Below are 21,886 nucleotides of genomic sequence, written 5' to 3'. Positions count from 1 at the left end.
GATGGTCAAATTTCATTACCAAATTGATTGTTGGTTGCTTTTACAGAGCAGGGATGATGGCTCAACCTTCACATGTCTAATTTTCTACAATTTAGTACTTTTTAAAAAATATGTTGATTTAAGTGTGGAAAAGTGTGTATTGCTGCTTCAATTTGTGTTAACAAGGGGCTGCAGGGACTATACAAATATCACTTGCGTAAAATATTCCTGGAGGTATAAACAAAAAACTGGCTGCTTTTGAGAAAAGGGGTTGAGGGATTAGGAGTTGTGGGTAGGTCGGGGTAAGTCATTTCCTAATGGAAGTTGTCCTTTGAACTTATATTCTACTCTCCCCTTGTCCTTTCTCCTCCGGCCACACTGGCCTTCTTGCTATTCCTCAAATGTATGAAGTATGCTCCTGGCTCAGGGCCTTTGCACTTGCATTTCTAGTGCCTGGAATATTCCTCCTACAGAAACTCAGGTTTAGGACAAAGTTCAAATTCCTTTTCTCAACATACAGAGCTCTCCTTTTTTGCCATGCATTAGCAATGGGCAAGTCATTAAACGTAAATCCTGTTTCCTCTTCTATAAAGTAGGACTATTAATAATCTCTTCGCAAGATTAAGATTACACGTAGGTGAAAGCACTTTTATAACCTTGGTGCTCTGAAAGTTACCAAAAGTACGCTGTTTCTTCCGGGCTTGGAGTCTAGGGGTAATACAGTTTCAATCAGCGGTAATGACCTAGGTTTAAGACGAGAAAAACCTCCAGAGCTGGCTGCACTTTGAGACCAACCTTTGGCGCCGGGTTAGCCTCCAGGTAGCCGTTGCCAGGGAAACCGTTGGGAGTCCGGAGAACAAGAGCACGCGCGCCGGCTATTCAGCGCTACCTCCTTTTAGCGTTAGCAATTGGTGGAGCTCGGGCCAATCGTAGTGGCCGGAGGGGCGGGGGCGGGCAGGGTCCCGGGAAAGGCGTTCTCGCGGCCTCGCTCCCCCACTTCCGGGTCGCGGTGCTTGCAGGGAGCGCTCCGCGGGTAGCGTCGTTTCCGTTGCCGGCTGTTTGCAGTTGGGGAAACCGAGGCAGCTCCAGCTTTCCCCCTAGTTCTTCCGCTCTTGTGAGGTGGCTGCTGTTTCTTTTCCTCTCGCCCCGTGCTGCTTCGGTGCGGCTGCGCTGAGGGCGCGCGGGCTAGTTGAGACCCTCGGTGTCCTAACGAAAACCGTGGGGCGTCCAGGCCGGCGGGGCTTTGTGCGAGCCGTACCTTCCCACTCGCGGCCAGCGTGCGACCTGGGCTCGGCCAGGCTCCGGAAGGGGGGGCTCCGCGCAGCCACTCCCCGAGGTCTGGGGAGCTCAGGCGCCTCGAAGCTTGTGTTCCCTGCGCTTGGCAGTTCTTGTTTCTTTTGTCCTATTGAGCGCGGACTGGATAGAGTCATTTTAGAGTAACAGTTCAGCCGATCTCTGATGATGGGCGCTGCTTCTGCACTGGCCTGCGGGGATTTCAAATTTGACAGCCCCCTCAGGCAGTAGTCTAGAGATGATGTATCTAGGGAATGTTGAAGACAGGAAGGAGATAAGCGTTTTTATTTTAAAGTAACTCCTCACTTGTATTCCCCCCACCCCCGCTTCATTTAGAAGCTCAAGATTTTTCTAATGGCATAAAGATTCATTTCTGTTGAGGGTGTAGTTTGTTACTTTTCTTAGTGTTTCTGCCCTTCTCCTGTTGAATGGAAAATCAACAATTATTAGCCAGGGTGCGATCTACTTTGTGTTCAACTTATATACTTCAATTTGTAAGCCATATGTAGTGGGGTTTTTTTTGTTTTTTTTTTTTTGCTGGAATCTCCTTGACTGTGGGACAGATGTAACTGGAATTATACATAGGGGTTAAAAGAACTCTTCCTTTTACAAACGATTCTGATATAAGGCATATTTGATATAATTGTTGCTAAGTTGGGCCCCTTTTGTTCTTGAACTGTTGAGCCCCATTTTCAAAGATGAGAACATAGGGAACTGAGAACTTGAATCTAAGTAAGTAGTTTGATTTTTACAGTTAATTCCTAAAAAGTGATAAATTGGCCATTTGACCATCCGTCATTTAATTGATCTAAATGGTATTTATTACTTCTGTCTTTGTTTTCTTACATGCCTAAATAACTGCTACAAAGTAGACCCAGTGGAAAAGCATGATAGGTATAACTTGGGATTTGATGAGATGGATAAACTGTAATTTTTTTTTTTCCATTTTAAAATCTAATTCAAGGTCATTAAATCTGTCATATATTTCCTTCTCCAGGAAAAAAAATGTTTATTTCTTTGTGGGAGTTCTTCTATGGGCACTTTTTTCGATTTTGGATGAAATGGCTCTTACGGCAGATGACCGGAAAGTGTGAATTGCAGCGAATTTTTGATACCTATGTAGGTGCACAAAGGACACACAGGATAGGTAATGTTATTTGAAAAAGGGTGATTAAGTAACTCTGAGTGAATATTTTGTCTCAGTATTCATAGTGGCAGTTGCACTCATTGTGTATCCTGATCAAGAAACTTAGTTTTTAATCTTTGAAATCTAGCTTTGAATATCTGCTCTAAAACTATATTATGATTTTATAGGAAAAGAAACATTATTATTTAATTCCACATCTGTGCAAAGAATGATCTTGGCTCGTGAAATTCATCAGTTATACCTTAGATTATAGTTGCAACCTATTTTCCAGAGAAAAATTTCTGTATTTCTATGCCCTTTGAAATTTTTACTTAACTGGTGGGGAAGACTGGGTGTCTGAATCTGGATCCACTTTTATATTCATCATCTTTCATCAGTCTTTTAGTGTCTTATGTAATTCATGAAAGAACAGTAACAGGTATCTAGTGATCCCTGGTAGAGATTATTGCACTCAAAGTCTGCACTGTCCAGTGTTGTAGCCAGCAGCCACGTGTGGTTATTGAGCACTTAAAATGTGATTAGTCTGAATTAAGATGTGCAGAAATATATAATATACACTGGGTTTCAAAGACTTTACATGAAAAAGGAATGTAGAAAAACCTCATTAATATATGTTGAAATGATAATGTTTTGGATATATTGGGTTAAAATATATAAAATTGTGTGTGTTTTATTCTAATGTGGCTACTAGAAAATTTTTAAAGTACACATGTGGCTCACATTTTGCCTTGCATTATATTTCTGTTGAACAGTGGTGCTCTGTTACCTTCTAAAATTCATCAGCTTTCAGTGCTTAATTGAAATTATTGCTTTAAATTAGAACACAGAGGAGTGAGAAATTTGGTTGAGGTCATCACTCTTTGACCAGAGTAAGGGAGATCAGGAATTGGTTACAGTTCATGTTCACTGTGTTAAAGGAAAAATCATGACTTAACCAAATCCTCCTTTGTGTTGAACAGCGTGCTTCAAGGAAGAAATTCACCCCTGTGAGATCTGGGGGGTGGGTGTTGGTATCCAAGGCAACTTGGGAAGAATGAGAGATATAAGGAGGGAGTGAGTAAGCCTCAGGGCAGCTGGATGATTGAAGTTTAATTACTTCCCTAGTTTTTTCACAATTTTGTGGCTGACTTCAATTACTGCCTGCTCTTTTGATTTGCCCTTTTGGCTGCTCTATGAAGAACAAAGTACTTCTTGATGAGAAATCTTAACAGTAGTGGTTTATGTTCTGTAGTATGGGGGAAGAACATGTTAAGGCATTAATTTGTAGCAAAACTATTTGTCTTGAATTTTTCAAATTGCTGAGAATAAAGAGACTGTTAGTACATGTACCAGAAAAAAAATGTTAAATAGTCTAGTAAAAATGTTCTGGTCATTCTTAAAATAAAAGACAAGAATGGAAAAGCTATTTTTTTATTTGTCTGTTAGAAGATAGTTAGCCAAATAATCTCTTATTTTTGCCCCTTCGTTGTTGTGTGATTCACTTGCTAGTTCCTCAAATCTAAATGCCTACTCCGTAAGGCTAACAAATGAAAAAAAAATGTAGTAGAGAGCACTTTCCTTATATGGTATTTAGATGAGTTCCTGGGACCCAAGCTATTGTGAGGCAGCCATGAATGAATTGCAGTGGTTAGTAGACACTTGGCAGTTTGCATAGAAACAGATGACCCTGGGGAAATTAGGACAGTCCCACCTCTTTGGCTCTGGTGTGTTGTGTTGGGTTGAGAGTCTTGGAATCGTATCTAGTTATCTATAAGGATAATTTTTTAAAATTTTTCCTGTGTTATTCATGTGGAAATTACATCTTCTAAACTATTAACTTATTGCTGGCTTGATATTTATACTATTTTTTATAAAGTGATTCACAAACAGCATTTAAGTGGTAACATTCTTTTTTTTTTTTTTTCTTTATTTCAGAAAATTCCTTGACCTACTCCAAGAATAAGGTAGGATTATCTCAAGCTGGTAATTTTAGAAAACTTTTTCTTTAAAATAATACCTCAGTTTTTGAATTAATTATTTTTATATGTTCTACAAGTCTTTGCTGTAAAGAGTATTGCATGAAATTTCCCACTTTTTTAAAAGTAATGTCTCACAGTTGTGAGATCGAGCCCCCTGTGGGGCTCCTCCTTGACCTGGACCCTACTTAAGATTCTCTCTCTCCCTCTCCCTCTGCCCCTCCCTTGCTCTCATACTCTCTCTTTCTTTCAAAAAGAGAGGTAATATTTTATTTTTGAAACATTTTCTTTATGTTAGTGTGCTACTTGTGCACAAAGAAGGTATTTGAATAATTTGTCTTTATCTGAGGTTTTGCTTGTTTATTTTGCCTCAAAACTTGATAGCCTTTGAAAAAGCAAGTTCTCAAGAGAAAAACCTCATAAACTGTGTTTTTGGGATAGATTCTTACGTGAGAGATAAAGCAAACGATTTTGGATAGTTATAAAAAACTGTATCATGTGTCTTTTGATCTAAAATAAGTCATACCTCATGCTATTCATTAGTTAGCTTCTGCTGTGTAACAAACTTATAAAATCTCAGGGGCATATATAATAATACATTGTTTATTTCTTGCTCATGGTCTGTGGGCCAACTGGAGAGGCTCTTCAAGTTGGTCCCAAGTTCAGATCTGTTACAATTGTGTCATTATGAAACCCAGGTTGAAAATGCAGTAGATACCTGGAGAATGTTCTTCTTGCAGTAGGTCATTATTTGTCCAACCACACAGACATGTCTGTCATGTCTATTAACATCTCATTTGCTAAAGTAAGTTACATAGCCAAACCCAAATCAAGGAGTAGAGAAATACACTATGCTCGCTATAAAGCCATGGTAAGCATGTGAGTATATAATTTAATTATAGAGGAGTAAAAAATTGGGACCAGTAATTCAATCTACTGCATGCTGTTCTCTTCTATAGTAGTTCACAGTTTTTTATATATATATATATACATATATATATATATATATACACACACACATATATATATATACATATACGTGTATATGTATGTATATGTATTACTCGGTGTGACAAAGGTAGAGTATGGGTCATTTAGATCATTGTTTGAAATCCCGTAGGAGATCACAGCCAGCATTAACAACAAAAGGAATAGAATAGAATAGAATTAGAAAACATTGGTCATAATAAGGTTAAATACTGTTTTATGAAATTTTAATATTCATTATCTGTGTGTGTGCATCTGTTTATATTTTAGATATCCATGGGTATGTTTGTATTTGGTCATGATGTACAATGTGGATAAAAAAGAGTCAAAAACTGTCGACTTACTGTTGTCTAGTGATATTGATATGAGTTACTAATTCATGCCAGAGAGTAAATGGACATTGTTGAATATTGCAAGCATATCAGTTATGTTCGGGAAAGTGACCTATAAAATAAGTGTTTTACTGATTAGTTACCATCTTTTTCTATTAATGGTCAAGATAAGAAAAGCTCGTGTACATGAATATATATTGGGGAACAAGAGTCTGGAGTCCTACTCTTTTATTCCAAATCCTAGAGAGATTAATATTCTTCATCTTTTTTAATGAGAATGTAAGGATCTAAAAAGTTAATAAGTTGTTGGTTCTAAAAATTTATTTTTACCTTATACACCCATATGGTTCCTTCCATTAATTGAAACTTAGGATACAATTTCACAAAGTAACTATCAAAAATTGTGGAAGAACCTCAAGAGGAATTCTGAAACTAGCTGCTCAGTGTCACCGTGTGTAACTATTGTTACTATAACTGTAACAACAGTTTTGGTCACAGATTTTACTAATGGGATTTTATGTGTAGTGAAATTATGCCAAATTTATGTGGGACCATACATAAGATTTTACTTTTTAAGAACTCTAGTGCCTTGGCCGAATCTTTGACCAAAGATTTGAGCAGTGCCATATATTCAACATTCCACCAGGGTCTTTGCAATATACAAAAGAAATAAAAACCAGTGTTGAATATACTTATGAATAGGCAGTTTGTGAAAGTATAGATAAATAGAGGCTGAAGTGTTTGGGAACTTTAAGGTAGGGGTAATGAGTTAAAGAGCAGTACAATGTTATTTTTTTATCTGATATACTGACTCTGAAAAGTCCTTTTGAAAAATAAACATTTGTATTGTTACAGTTTTATTATTAAAAAGTATAGATTGCTAATAGTTTTATGTAGGGCATACTAAAAAAAAAAAGGATGGGTGGTGAACAAACGTAGTTACTGAATTATATATCACAGAAGCTTTGTTTTCTTGAAGTTTGAAATCTAAAATAAACTTGTCAATAAACAAATGGAGGAAGCCTCATCAATTTAAACATACCATTTCTGGTATGTATTGCATCTCACATATTTCCAATTTCTTTGTAGAGTAAAATCAAATTCTGATTTTGTGATATTTCTACTAACCTGATCTACTTTTTTATGTACATGAGAAAAGTCTGGGTTCAAATCCTGATTTTATCACTTGCTAGTTGTTTGACTTTTGTGTAAGTTACTTATTTTCTCATTGTAAAAGGAGGTGTGAATGCCCAAGTGATTGTTTTAGGTTAGGAAATATTAATATGAAAGCAGTCTAAGAGAATGCTTAGTACACGATAAGTATCCAACAAATAGTAATTATTGGTAATATTAATGGGATTAAACCAATATACACTACAAGATTTTGAGAACTTTAAAATATTCATGAAAGCTTCTTAGGTATTTAAATTCTCAACATTACTGATGATTGCTGTGGATAAAAGTGATTTTAATCTAAGGCCAGTTTCCTAAAGCAGTGATAGAATGGTCCTGTTGGGTTGTGAACTATTTCATAGTGGAAATTCTTTTCTTGACTGTTAAAAATTGAGTCTCATTTGCTGGTATTTTAGGCTAAGGACTACTTATTAATTATATATTAAGATTTATTAAACTTTGGGATTTATAAATGAAAATGGAAACTTTATTAGAATTTGAGGAATCTAATTCAGTATTTTGCTAAGAAGCATGGCTGCTGTGGAATGTATGGTAATGTTACAAAACTTCACTGTACTAATGCATATACAAGTATTTGAAATATTTGAAATTTAGGAAAAGAACACTTTGTCAATCTAATAGTGTTTTTAACTGGCTGCATTTGTTTCAATTGCAGCTGCTGTCTTAGCTTTTAAATAATAATAACATTCTAGCTGTGGAATAATAAATTAGTTTTATGGCATCAGTTTAGTCGCCTGTGGGTCATTGTTATAGTGATGTGTATTTGCATATTTTTTGGTCTCTAATTTTGCAAAAGCTAGACTTTAAGTACCCAACCTTTAAGTATATAACTACATAGGCATGGTGTTTCAAAAACGAAATGTTCACACACTGTGTATACAAACACAAATGTATGTATAATCTCCCCAAATTTGCTTGCATAGTGAAACTTACTGTTGATATTTGCTGCCTATGAATATGTGTTAATCATGTAATTTGTAATCTATCAAGGCAGGTATAATAAAAAAGACTTTATTACTTTAATGTTCATTTAATGTTTTATAATAAAATCATATGTATAAGCATATATATCTTTTCTTACAAAATACATAAGTGATTCATATTTGTTGTTCTTATACTGTCACCTGCTTTTTCTTTAGTAAAAAGTAAATGATATTTGGAAAATAGTCTTTGGGTGCTTACATGGTTTGAGGTTAAAAAAGAAAATTTTAGAATTGCTGACCTCAGAAATTCTCTGAGTACTATATATTCCAGTATGGAATATACCTTCAAAATCGTGGGGTACATAAGAACTAGAAAACATTGTAATGTTTTATATTTATGCTCCATCCAGGCTGCTATTTTGTTTTTGATGGGGAAGCAGACCTACCAAAAAGGTAGAGAATAAGCCAGGGATTGACAGATGGATAAAAAAGTAAGACCCAATTAACTGAATATTGTTTCAAGAAATATACTCTAAACATAAAGACACAAATAGAAAACAAAAGGATACACCATGCAAACAATAAGCATAAAAAAGCTGTTGTGTCTTTGTTTCAGAAAATATAAACTTGGAATATTACCAGTGACTAAATACTTTTTTGTATTGATAAAAGGGTTAATTTATCAAGAAATACAACATATTAAGTGTATGCACTTATTAACAAAGCTGCCAAATACTTGAAGAAAAATTGACTCAAAGGGAGAAGTAGATGAATCAACAATTGTAGCTGGAAATACCTCTCAATACTTGATGGTACAAAAAGACAAAAAAAAAAAAATCAGAAGGGATATTTACCATTTGAACAATACTTTTAATCATCTTGATCTAAATGACATTTATAGTCAACAAATGCAAATGCAAAATGCACATTCTCAAGTACACATGGAATATTTATATAGACACATCAATATGTGAGTCTTTAAGTCTCAATAAGTTTCAAAGGTTTGAACTTATACAGAGTATGTTTTCTGTCTCCCATAGTACTAACTTAGAAGTAAGAAAAGTATGACATCTAGAAAATTCCCAAGTATCTGGAAGATAACCCATGAAGTAGAAAAGAACTCACAAGGGAAATTAAAAAAAAAGAAACAAAACTGAACTCAGTGATAATGAAAACATAACATATCAAAATGTAGAGTGCACCTAAACAGCTTTTAAAGGCCTTAAATCAATGATCTGTGCTTATGCCTTAAACCAGAAGAGAGCAAATTAAACCCAAAGTAAGGAAAAGAAAGGATATAATTAAAAGATAAAAAATTAATAAAATGGTAAACAGACAAAAGTAGGAAATAACAAACTCAAAAACTGATTCTTTGAAAAGATTTGATTCTTAGTAATATTAATAATCCTCTAGGAACATTGATCAAGAAAGAGAGGAAACCCAAATTACCAATATCAGGAATGATAGAGGAGACATCAAACTACAGTCATTAAAAGTATAAGGGGATGCTATGAATTTATCCCAATAAATTCTGTAGCTTAGATGAAAGGGACAAAGTCCTTGAAAAACACAATTTATCAAAACTAACACAAAAAGAAATTTAAAAATATAAATAGCCATATACTTAACAAATGGAATTTATAATCTAAAAGTATTGCACTAAAAACTCTCCTTCACTAGTGAACTCTTATTAAACATTTAAGAAGAAATAATACCACTATTACATAAACTCCTAGAAAATCAAGTAGGAAGAAACATGTTTTGTGAAGCCAGTATGACCCTGATACTAAAACCAGACAAGGGCAGTATACTAAATAAAAATTACAAATCAATATCCTTCATGAATACAGATGTAGAAATTCTTCATTAGCAAATTCATCCTGGTAATGCATGAAAAGGATATTACATCATGATTGAGTTTTCAAAATCCATGAATATAATTCACCACATTAACAAAATAAATGAGAAAAATAAGATCATTTCAATAGATACTAAACTATTTTGACAGAACTCAATACCCATTTTTGATTAGAAAGCTAAACTAACTAGGAATAGGAGATTTCTTCATCCTAATAAAGGCCATCTGTGAAAAACATGCAACTAACATGATACATAGTACTGGAATATTGAATGCTCCCACATCAAATGGGGAAAAAGCCCAGGATAGTTACTCTCTGATTTTATTCAGTATTGTGGAGGAGGTCCTAGGTAGTCCAGTAAGGAAAAGAAATCTAAAACATATGATAAAAGAGAAAGAAAGAAAACTGTCATTATTAACAGGTGGAAGAGTTTGTGAGTGCAAAGAACCCTAAGAAATCTACAGAAACTACTAGCATTATTAATAAATGAATTTAGCAATGTCTCAGGACACTGTGTTTCTATAAGTTAGCAACAAACTTTTGGAAAACAAAACAATACTACTTACAGTAGCATTTAGAAACAAAGTACTCAATGATAAATTTAATGAAAACTACACAAGACTGCACTAAAACTCGTTTTCCTAAGACGTTAAAAGCACAAAGATTACTCTAATCATCAATTGGAAAACTCAATATTGTTAAGATGTTAATTCCCAAATTGACCTGTGGATTCAGTGCGATTCCAGTCAAAATCCCAACAAGCTATTTTTGAAGAAAGTGACAACTCATTCTAAAGTTTATACAGCAATGTAAAGTTCCTAGTACACCCCAAGTAATCTAAAAAAACAAAGTTAGAGGACTTAAGCTACCTGAATGGAAAACTTTCTAGGCAAATAGATCAATATAACAGATGAGAAACCAGAAATAGACCACATGTAATTTTTTCTTAGAGGGAAAGAGTATGTGTATGTGCACATGCATAGGAGCAGGGGAAGGACAGAGGGAGAGGGAGAGGCAGAAAGAATCCCAAGCAGGCTCCATGCCCAGTGTGGAGCCTGTCACCAGGCTCTGTCTCCCAATGGTGAGATCATGACCTCAGACCAAATCAAGAGTTGGTTGCTTAACCAGCAAACACCCAAGTGCCCCATAGACCACATGTCATTTTTAACAAGGATTCCAGAGCAATTCAGTGAGAACAGGAAAGTGCAACAAATAGTGCTAGAACAATTGGATATCCAAATTGAGGAAAGTCGGGACTCAACTCCTATTTCCCCTACATGTGAAAATTAATTTGATACATGCTTTACACCTGTGTTTAAAATTTTAAAGCTTCTCAAAATATTGGAGAATATCTACCACCATGGGTTAAGCAAAGATTTCTGTTAGAGAAGATAGAGTGCTACCATTTAAGAAAAAGTTGAAAAATTAGGCTTTATCAAAATAAAAACTGCTTATCAAAGACGTCTTTTAAAAATGAATTGGCAAAAAAAAAAAAATTGGTAGGCAAGCAGCATACTGAGAAGATATTTGGTTAGCACATATATTTGGTTAGAGACTTGTATCTAGTAAAGTACTTTGAGATCTCTAATAAAAAGACAACACAATTTTAAAAAGGGGAAAAGCCTTGAATGGTCACTTCACAAAGGAAAGAGATGCATATGCGTGTATACACACATATACATGTATGTAAATATATATATATATATATATATATATATATATACATACGTACATATATATGACATGGAACATATATTCATATATATGTACCTATAAAAGTATATATAAATAAAAATGGCCAAAAAGCACTTCTAAAAGTTCTCTACATTATTAGCAGGGAAATGCAAATTAAAAGCACAATAAGGGGACGCTACATGCACACTAGGATAGGATGATGAAATTTCCTAAATGAAATGGGCTGACAGCACCAAATGTTGGTGAGCACCTATGGGAGTATAAAATGCTACCATTACTATAGAAAATGGTTTTGGCAGTTTCTTCAAAGTTAAACATATCCTGTGTCTTAGCAATTCCACTCTTAGGTGTGTAAGAGAAATGAAAACCTGTATTTACAAAAAGATAATAAAGGATCTTTATGGCGACTTTATTGATAATCATCTAAAACTGGAAACCGTGCAAATACCCACCAAAAGAATGAATAAGCAAGTTAAGATCTATTCATAAAATAGAATATTACTTAACAGTTAAAAGAAACAAATTACTGTTAAAAGCAAGAATGTGAATGAATCCTAGGAACATTGAAAGAAGCCAGACACAAAAGAGTACCTACTTTCTGATTTGATTTATGTGTACACTACAAAGTTATGATGATAGAAATCAGGGTAGTGGTTGCTTCTTAAAAGAACAGTTGATTGAGAAAGGGGCACGAGGGAACTTTCTGGGGTTATGGAAATGTTCTACATCTTGATAGGGATGTGTAATACTTGGTTATGTGCATTTGTCAAAATTGATCAAATTGAGTAACATCTGTTCCTTTCACTGGATCTGTAATATACCTCAATTTTTTTTTAAAAAAGTCAGTCTTCAGGAAAAAGTATTTGCTAAGAGACTAGACATTGTTTCTAATATGAACTCTAAGTTTAGCAAGTTCAGTCACTCATTCATTCATAATGTAAGAGTAAATAAGAGAGACAAAGCCCGTTGGCAAATATATAAAATAAAAGTAAACAAATATGGTGTAGTCAGTGCTCTGTCACTGAGGTATGAGCATAAAAGGAAGTAGCTAACTCCAGGGCCAAGGAAGGCTTCACAAAAGGAGGTGATATTTGATTAGGTTTGTCATGTTTTAGGAGGCAAAAGGCTTCTATCCATGGTAAAGGTAGCCCTTTCATTAGTCCTGAGTTTTAAGCTTAAGTTTTAAGTTTTAAGATATTTCCTGTAGGCATATTACCTCAGCATTTGACCAACTAGACCTTGTTGACCATATGTGTATCTTTACTGTCAGTCTTTGATCATTTTCCTTCTCATTTTTTAATTTACTTTGGGGAGTCTTCTTTTTCTTCCCTTTTCTTGCTTTTAAATAATAGTATGCATTGCTGTACTTATCTTTTACTGAAACAGTTGCCTTCCCACGGGTTTTTATCTGTTAAATATCTCCATTTAACAATTACTTGTCACTTATCTTTTACATGCAGGATATGAAAAGATGAACTAGATACAATCTCTGTCCTCAAAGAATTTTCTACTTAATATATAAAAATAACTATAATATAGAAAGTAGAATATATCGTAGAAAGGTTATAGATAAATTATTATGGGGATTCAAAGAGAGGAGAGGTTAATTCCACTGGAATAGAATCAGTGAAGGCTTCTTTGACCTGGTATGTGAGCTAACTTAAAAATGGGAAGTATTGATATGTTATTGATTGGGAAAGAGCATTCCAGAAGAAAGGCCCAGGATATGCAGAGGTGTAACTCCAGGTGTGATGAGAATATTTTGCCTGGAGTTATAAGGGATACCAGAGAGGATTTTGATGGTAGTTTACAGAGGGATAAAAGTTAAAGAAACTTTTTAAGGGTAAGAAAGACCTGAACTTGTTTGATTGTTGAAAGAAGGATCCAGTGGACATTTATAGGACGTATTATGTAAGAAATCTGCTTTATATGCGTAGAAAAAAGACTAAGGATATCTGTTACCATGGGCTATGTCTGGGGGGTCAGTAATTGCAAGAATATTTGAGTTCTTTCTGCTCTTCTGCATTCAAGTTTTTTAACCTTTTTTTTTTTTTATATTTATTTATTTTTGAGAGAGAGACAGAGGACGAGTAGGGGAGGAGCAGAGAGAGGGAGACAGAATCCAAAGCAGGCTCCAGACTCTTAGCTGTCAGCACAGAGCCCACTGTGGGGCTCGAACTCATAAGCTGTGAGATCATGACCTGAGCCGAAGTCAGAAGCTTAACTGACTGATCCACCCAGATGCCCCAAGTTTTTTTTAACTTCTGCATTAAAATTTTTGTACACATGTTTTTGTTATGTAATTTAAAAAACTTATATATCTGCTTCATGCACCCACTGTGGTGGTAGCTCATTTGCTAAGAACTTACCAGTTGAGAACCTATTGATTCCAGTTGAAGAAGCCTTTATCTGATACATCATGCTGCTTCTCTTTTATATTTGTTTGTATGTGTGTATGTATGATTTTAGCTGTAGTGAAGCAAATTTGGTTTATTTTGCATTTTAATATATGCATTGTAAAGACTAAATGCCCCCAAAACTTACTGTTGTGTTTCAACTATAAGGGATTTTCCTCATTCAGCTTTCTTTCACATAAACAGGTTTTGCAGAAAGCAACACTTGTTGTTCAGAGTGAAGTAGACAAATGTGTAGAAGATATAATGAAGGAAAAGAATATTAACCCTGAGAAGGATGCCAGGTATGCTGTCTTTACAGTATTCTCTTTTATTATACACTTGTATGGTGAGGTGTGGAGATCACATGCACAGTTATAAAATATTGGAGCTGAAGGATTTGTAGAGATCATCCATTTCAACCATTTCACTTCACTAGATGAGGAATTGAGGAGATGCTTTCTAAATAGACATACGAACCACAAGCTATGGAAGACATTGTGATAAGAAGATGTGATTTTTAAAAATAATAATTTTATCGTTTTCAGTTTTAAAATCTGCATGAAGGCATGCTTACTGCAGATATCCGGTTATAAACAGCTCTATTTGGATGTAGAGAGTGTGAGGAAAAGGCCATATGATTCTGATAACCTCCAACATGAAAAGCTGCTTCTCAAGGTAAAATTTTGTTTTCAGTATTTGGAGTTATTGGACACTGGAAAAATAAATTGGGCTTGAGCTAGTAAGGTCTGTGTGCAAATTCTAGAGGCTTACACAGTCATCCAATTTCTTTGCCCCTTTTGTTAGCAAAAGATTTTGAGTTAACTATTTTTATAATATTCTGATAAGCCTCTTTAAAATATATTCACATAAATTTTAATGTTTTTAATTCTGAAATAAAAGGTAAACTTATTAAGAGAGATATCTTTTTAACTGATAAGTATGAGTCCATAAGCTTCAGATGTTCCCTCTACTTTTTGTATAAATCGCTCATTTAAGTTAGGCATTTTTTTTAGCTTACTTTCAAATTGTGAACATGGATGTCCCATTTCATATTATTATGTCAAATATTTTAGGATTTATGGAATGTGAATTGCCAAATAATGCCACCATAGATTTAAAAATTAATAAAGTAATAAAATTTACTTTGAATTTTCCTATTTCTTATTTCTAAAGTATAAATACGTGAGGCTGGTGAGAGGCCAAAATTAGAGATTAGTATACCCGGAATAAGCTTTCCAGATCATCTGATCTAGCATCTTCATTTTAGGTTTAGGGATGAGGATTCTAAGGCCCAAAGAAGATAAAGTAATTTGCTTTAGGGCCAATTTTATTTTTAATGGTTAAAGTCAAAGAAAATAGCACATTGTACTTGGAGTTAGGAGTTTGTTATACATAAAAATGCTGTAGAAAGAGGCATTAGTAGTATCTAAGTAACAGTAAGAGACAAGTTAAAAAAAAAACAACCCTGTTTTTCAAAAAGAGTATAAATACATACTTCACTTAATTTTAAAATTAAAAATAAAACTTGATTTTGTCAAATGAGAATGATGAAAATACGTATCTCAAAGGGCTGTTAGTGTAGACTGAATTTGTATATTTAAAGTTATAGAAAAAAAATCAAAAAAACACAAAGTTTTAGAATTGTGCTGGGCACTCACTGTGGCTTGCCCTCTGTTTATATCCTCATTGTTAATCATTATTCCCTTAACTTCTGACCCTTTTTACATAATACCTTCCCTTTAGAAGGGGTAAGATGTAAATCCAAGCATTTTAGTCAAGGGAATTTTTATCTTAGTGATTCATCATGAAACCCAGTTTTAAAGGTAAAAAGCCAGTTGCTGGCAGTGAACCACCCAGCCATTGCACAGACTCAGCAGTCTCTGTGGGTAAAGGAGGTACGTGTTTCTGTAAGTGTAGTTTAAGGCCCACCTTCACTAGAGTTAACCAGTGTCTTAATATTTAGAATTGAAGGTTCTACTTTTGCCCTATGAAATCAGAATCACCAGAGATGGAACCCAGCAGTTTGATATTTGTGCATTTTATTTTACTTTATTTTATTTTTAATTTTTTTAAGTTTATTCATTTTGAGAGGGACAGAGAGAGTAAATGGGGGAGGGGCAGAGAGAGAGGGGGAGAGAGAATCCTAAGCAGGCTCTGCACTGTCAGCACAGAGCCTGATGTGGGGCTCAAACTCACGAAATGGGAGACCATGACCTGAGCCGAAACCAAGAGTTGGACACTTAACCAACTGAGCCACCCATCATCAAACCCCTTGCCAAACTCATGGAGAGATGCCAGTATGTTAGTAAAAAGAGAAGAGACCAGGTAAAATCTAATGTAATGCCTGGATTCACTTCGGGGCCAGAGTCTTGACCCTGTCTTAAAGTCACAAGTCTTCACATTTTATTTTAGGTGACAGGATACTCCTTTCATTAGGAGTCCTTTACTCAACAATGCCTGAAATGGTAGTGAAATGGAAAAAAATGCAGGTATTTCTGTTCTGCAAATATTCACAAACTTTTTAATAATTTTTATAAGTCTGTTTTCTTTGATGACTTTTGTGGTATTGAATTTAGAAAAGGATTAAATTTTTTCAACTTTATTTTGCTTTGGTTAGTTTGTTGCTAATATTTGATTTCTGTTCTTAAATCCTCAGTCTTAAGGAACATATTTACTTGAAACCAAGCCATATTATATTTTTCTTTTAAAATTATGAAAATTTATAAAATAATGATCGTATGGATTGAAATACTAGCAGTCTTACTTCTTCATGATTCCCTCCCTGTCTCCCTTCTGATTAGGGACCAATCACTCACCATTAGAGTGGAGCCTACTTAAGTATTTAGTGTTTGAGGCAAGGACCAAGTACCTAACAGTGTTTTTCTTAAGGAGGCAGTTTACCAATGCTGGTATATATGTATTACTTAGTAAATAAAGATACTTCACTGTTTTAGATATCTGTATACTTGACACTTTTTCAAAGTCTACTGTTCTTTATATCAGTCTTTTAAGTTAAGGTAAGTACGCTGCATTTTTTAGGATAATTGTAATGTTCTCTTAAGTATAGTTTTTGTTGAACCTATAATTTGTCTACAAAAGCTATTTAACATTGAAAGCATTTGACTTAACTCATATTAGCTATGAGAAGAAAAATGTCTTGGTAAATTAAGAACATCACTATTATTTGTAATATGGAAGCATGTTTGTACAGCTTTGGAATCTTCTAATGCCCACGAAAAAGTTGAAGGCTAGAATCTCCAAGCAGTGGGCTGACATTGGTTTCCAGGGTGATGATCCCAAAACAGACTTCAGAGGCATGGGCATACTTGGATTAATCAATCTCGTGTAAGTGAAAATAAACTTTTTTTTCTTCTCTAAGTGAAATTACATGGAACCTCCAATATTATTTAACTCTAATAATTGATCTAGTTGTTTCACACTTTCTCTGAATTTGAATAGCTACACTGCTAGAAGTATTTACTGATGTGCTGGCAACAATATGAAAACATGGGAAAGATTTTCTGTGTGTATGATTTCTTTGCTTACTAATATCTTTCTTCTTCCTTTCTCTCCCTGGCCTCCTTTCTGATACCTCTTAAGTAATTATATACATTCTTTTCTTACTCTTTTTATCTTCTTGCCTCTTCTCTCTTGATTCTCTAATTCCATTTTGGGAAATACAACTCGATAAGATACAAATAAAGTGTCTTCACACTTATTCTTCACCATCTGTAACAAGTGATCCAAAGCCCTGACTTTTCAGAGCCTATATGAACTCTCTCTTTTTGTTTTTTTCTCCTTTAATACTTACACTTGGGCACATACATGAAATTCCAAAATATGTGATTAAAGTCAGAATTGATGGCAAAACTATTCTAGAAAATAAACTGAAAGATTAATATGGATGTGGATATGCAAATTAAAAGATTCTAGTGTTTGGGTCTCTCCTCGAATTGTGTTTTATAGACTATAAAGTGCCTAGAATGGGAAATGTAACCAGTAGCAAAGTTTGGATGGTTGTCACTGTGAAAAAATTATTCCTAAAACTGTGCTCGATTGTTAATATTGAGAAAAAATGACTAGATTTGTATGGATAAAGCTATTTTTGGGGAAAACAGACACAGGAGGGTTTTGATATCTCCAGTTTTTTTTCCAGTTACAAAAGTATTTAATTTTCTGTAATATCTAAATTTTATAAGTATAAAGATTCCCTGTAAGTACAACTGCCAAAGATGTAACATAATATAAAAATAATAATTACAAAAAGTGAGATTGCCAGTTTTCTACTTCGATAAACAAACTTCCAGTTGGAATTGAAGTAGAATAAATGCAGTTTGTTTCCACTTGGAAGAATTATAAAATATTTTAAAATTCATTGTTTTTCAGAACACATGGATTCTTTGTTCTTAACCTTTAAAAACCATCTTTTTTCTTGGTACTTGTAAATTACACAGATACTTGAACCTCAGTTAGCTGAACACTATTCTGATGTTTCTTTTCTTTTTATGAGTAACATTGCTTCTTGCTCTTTTCCTAAGAAATCAAGATTTTTCAGCATTTGCCAGGGGGGCACTTAATTTAACTTAACATTGAAATAAGTTGGTAGGATTTGATTCAAGACTGTAGTAAGGGATTCCAATAGACCTTTAAATGATTTACAGACACTTTTATGTGGAGCTAATATTACTAATTTGAAAAATGACCAAGACGCACATATGTTAATAGTTATTTGATTGCCAATGATGTACTAGAGATGGTTGAAAACAGAAAAAATCAGAGCTGATTCCTCTACAGTTATGTTTGTTGTTCTGTGTATGGAGCTATGAGTCTTCGGGGTCAAAGTAGCAATACAGTCAACAAGCAGGCGAGCTGTTCAAATATCCACATGTAATTTATTTTTTATCTTTCTCTGCCTTCGTTATCTAATCTCTTGAGATATTTTGTTGCTTTGAAATATAGCTGGTAGTTTGATAATAATGACCTAGGTAAATGAATGTTGAGGCAGGTGTAGAAGAATAAAGGATACTGTACAGAAAATGAGTTCAAGAGAGACTGAAGAATTCAAGAAGAAATCTGAATAGAGGAGCAAATAGAAACAGGTGACTAGAAGAACATACAAATTAAAGCCAAAACTGTATGTAGGAACGGAGAAAAGTTAGGAAGGAAGGAAGGAGAAGGATAGAAGGCGGGCAGGCAAGCAGGTGAGAGGGAAGGAGGATAGGAAGGAGGGAGGGAATTCAGTGCAGATTATTGTAAGGAATAGTTTTCCTTATTGCACAGATGTTCCTTTTTCTTAGATGCTGTTAAGATAGGGGTTGACTATAAGTTCATCAAGGAAATTAAATACTGTTCTGTGTTACAGATTGAGTATTTTAAGAGTAACTTGATTATTGAAATAATAATGTAATACTGAATTATATTAGTATCATGTATGAAAATGAAATATAAATAGTTTAGTAAAGGCATCCTTAGAGCCAACCTAGGGATAAGGAAGAAAAATGAGAGTATGTAAGGAAAGCATTGCACTAAAACCGAACTTTTCCTTTTTGGGGAGTTATAGATCCCTTTGAGAATCTGATGAAAGTTTTGTATATTCTCTCCCCAGAAAATGTATACTCAGAAAAATCATGCATAATTTAAGGTGGTTCATGGATACGCCTTCATTCATGAATGATCCTTCATTCACAGACTTCTGAGTTAACTCTTGTTTTTTAATGGGTTGAATGTTAGAGCCAGTAAAGAAAAATGGAAATCTATATTATTAATCTATAGAAGGAAAATCGGAAAATTTGGTTAGAAATTTCTGTACTTTATGAAAATCTCAATGATTATGCCCTCTAAAATTTAAATGAGCCATGGAAATCCACTTTTTATTCTACTTCTTATCCTCATATAAGTATATATGTATATGTGTATGAGTACCAGTGCGTCATGAGGTGATCCAGAAGGTTGAATAGACTAGTCCCTAGCTTTAAGAACTCAAAGAAGTTTCATTACTATAAGCCAACAGGATGTATGAGCCTACAAACAGATAGCTTTATATATTTCTCTGTGGTACCTGCTAATACTTCTGTTTTATGGCCAGCATTTTAGTTAAACCACTGACCAAGGAGGGTATTTTTAAGTGCAGAAGAAAGGCTATTGACCTTCTTCTGTTTGCACGGAAAACACCATTACACAATACTGACCTAAGCTGCAATAGAAGAAATAAGCCAAGGTGAAAGGATGATGTCCCAACAGGCACACATGGACTATTTTATAGAAAATTTAAAGTCACAACAAACAAACAAGAAGAACTCTAGATCTGTTTTAAAGATAGATAGAACGCCTCTTGTTAAATCATTTGTTTGCTTAAGTACTTTAAAGCCTTGCCAAGGGCCCATGCCCTGTACTAACAGGATAGGCCTGATAGCTCAGAATTAAATTTTGACTCAGAAGCATTTCCGAGTACCTGAAATGATTTGAGATGGAGATTGGGATGATTGTGGCAGTATTATCGTCTTAACAGTAGTTTTTTAAATTTCTCCTGGATATCTTCAATTTGAATGATGTATTTTATTATTTTTCCTAAACTTCTTAAAGGTATTTCAGTGAAAACTACACCAGTGAAGCTCACCAGATTCTTTCCCGTTCAAATCATCCAAAATTAGGGTAAGCTGGATAGATCAAGGCAACTATAAATTCTTGAATGTTAAAGTGTTGATGAGATTATCTGGATTTGAAAGTATTTCATGGTATTTTAAAAAATGAGATTATTTTTAATAAGAACTTTATAAAGGATATTGCATGATACATTATTTTAAAAGTTAAATCAGTTTTGTATTCAGTATATTTTTGTCACAAGATATAGTTTGTCTATAAAATGGAGGTAAGGAACTTTAAGAAAGTTTCTTGAGGAATAGATTTGAAAATAGGAATAGGAAATAGCTTTGAAATAGAAATAGGAAAATGAAAAATAGCTTTGAAAATTGTGAAGTGAAATGCAAATGAGGCCCTATTATTAGCTTTGTCATTATTATTTTATTCTTATATTCCAATGAGCCCTATATTTGAAAAAATGTTATTAAAATATTACATTATAAAAATAAATACTCTGATAATGGAGAAAATGTCAGGTTACCCAGTGTGTGTTAGAAGTCAATGAGAGTGTATGTAGTACTCTTTTTAATTTTTTTAAGGATTTTGGTTTTTGGTATTTGTGTGACCAAAGCTTCATATTTATTTATTTATTCATTTATAGCTTTACATATATGTGTGTGTATATACATACATGCACACATATGCGTGTATATACACACACACAAACATATATATTGGATTTTTTTTCAGATTTTTATTTAAATTCTTGTTAGTTAAGATAGTGTAATATTGGTTTCAGGAGTAGAATTTAGTAACTCATCACTTACATATAGCATCCTGTGCTCATCACAAGTGCCGTTCTTAATACCCATCACTCACCTAGCCCATTCCCTACTCACCTCCCTCCATCAGCCCTCAGTTCTCTATAGTTAAGACTCTCTTATGGTTTTCTTCTCTCTCTTTTTCCTTACTCTATGTTCATCTGTTTCGTTTCTTAAATTCCACATGAGTGTAATCGTATGGTATTTTTCTTTTCCTGACTGACTTGTTTTATTTAGCATAATATACTCTAGCTCTGTCCACATTGTTGCAAATGGCAAGATTTCATTCTTTTTGATGGCTAAGTAGTATTCCATCGTGTGTGTGTGTGTGTGTGTGTGTGTGTGTGTGTGTGTGTGTGTATGTGTGTGTGCGTGCGTGTGCATGTGTGTGTACATACATACACACCACATCTTCTTTATCCATTCATCAGTCAGTGGACACTTGGGCTCTTTCCATAATTTAGCTTTTGTTGATAAAACTGCTATAAACGTCAGGGTGCATGTGCCCCTTTGAGTCAGTATTTTTGTATCCAAAGCTTCATTTTTACTTTCTTAGATTATATCCAGAAAGTCAACAGCCTCTAAAAGAACAGAAATCTTTTATCTATTCTGGTTTATTTTTCTTAATAGGTAGAGATTATTATAGAATCAATACTGTATTAGAAATGGATCAAAGTAACTTTTCACTGATTTCTTGCATAATTTTAAAGTTATTTTATGAGCTGT

At 34.2% G+C, this 21,886-nt stretch overlaps 1 protein-coding gene across 2 annotated transcripts in view; it reads left to right on the top strand.

Moving 5' to 3' along the window:
• Positions 1-986: 986 nt before the first annotated feature.
• The window catches only part of ELMOD2 (ELMO domain containing 2), a 30,252-nt gene continuing 9,352 nt past the window's right edge, over positions 987-21,886 (top strand). Inside the window, exons 1-7 of one of the 2 annotated variants that reach the window (XM_025921957.2) lie at positions 987-1,098; positions 2,270-2,419; positions 4,334-4,362; positions 13,965-14,062; positions 14,306-14,435; positions 16,972-17,105; positions 20,343-20,411. In XM_025921957.2, the coding sequence (XP_025777742.1) occupies positions 2,278-2,419; positions 4,334-4,362; positions 13,965-14,062; positions 14,306-14,435; positions 16,972-17,105; positions 20,343-20,411 (602 nt within the window). In that variant the 5' untranslated portion in view covers positions 987-1,098; positions 2,270-2,277. Of the gene's footprint in view, positions 1,099-2,269; positions 2,420-4,333; positions 4,363-8,220; positions 8,302-13,964; positions 14,063-14,305; positions 14,436-16,971; positions 17,106-20,342; positions 20,412-21,886 lie in introns of those variants that run through there. The other variant, XM_086704190.1, reaches the window with a different exon arrangement.

Source organism: Puma concolor, chromosome B1 (assembly GCF_028749965.1).
Source record: "Puma concolor isolate L17-30 chromosome B1, mPumCon1.1.hap2, whole genome shotgun sequence".
NCBI lineage: Eukaryota > Metazoa > Chordata > Mammalia > Carnivora > Felidae > Puma > Puma concolor.
The sequence above is the reverse complement of the archived record's forward strand: the minus strand, read 5'-3'. Positions and strand labels throughout refer to the sequence as shown.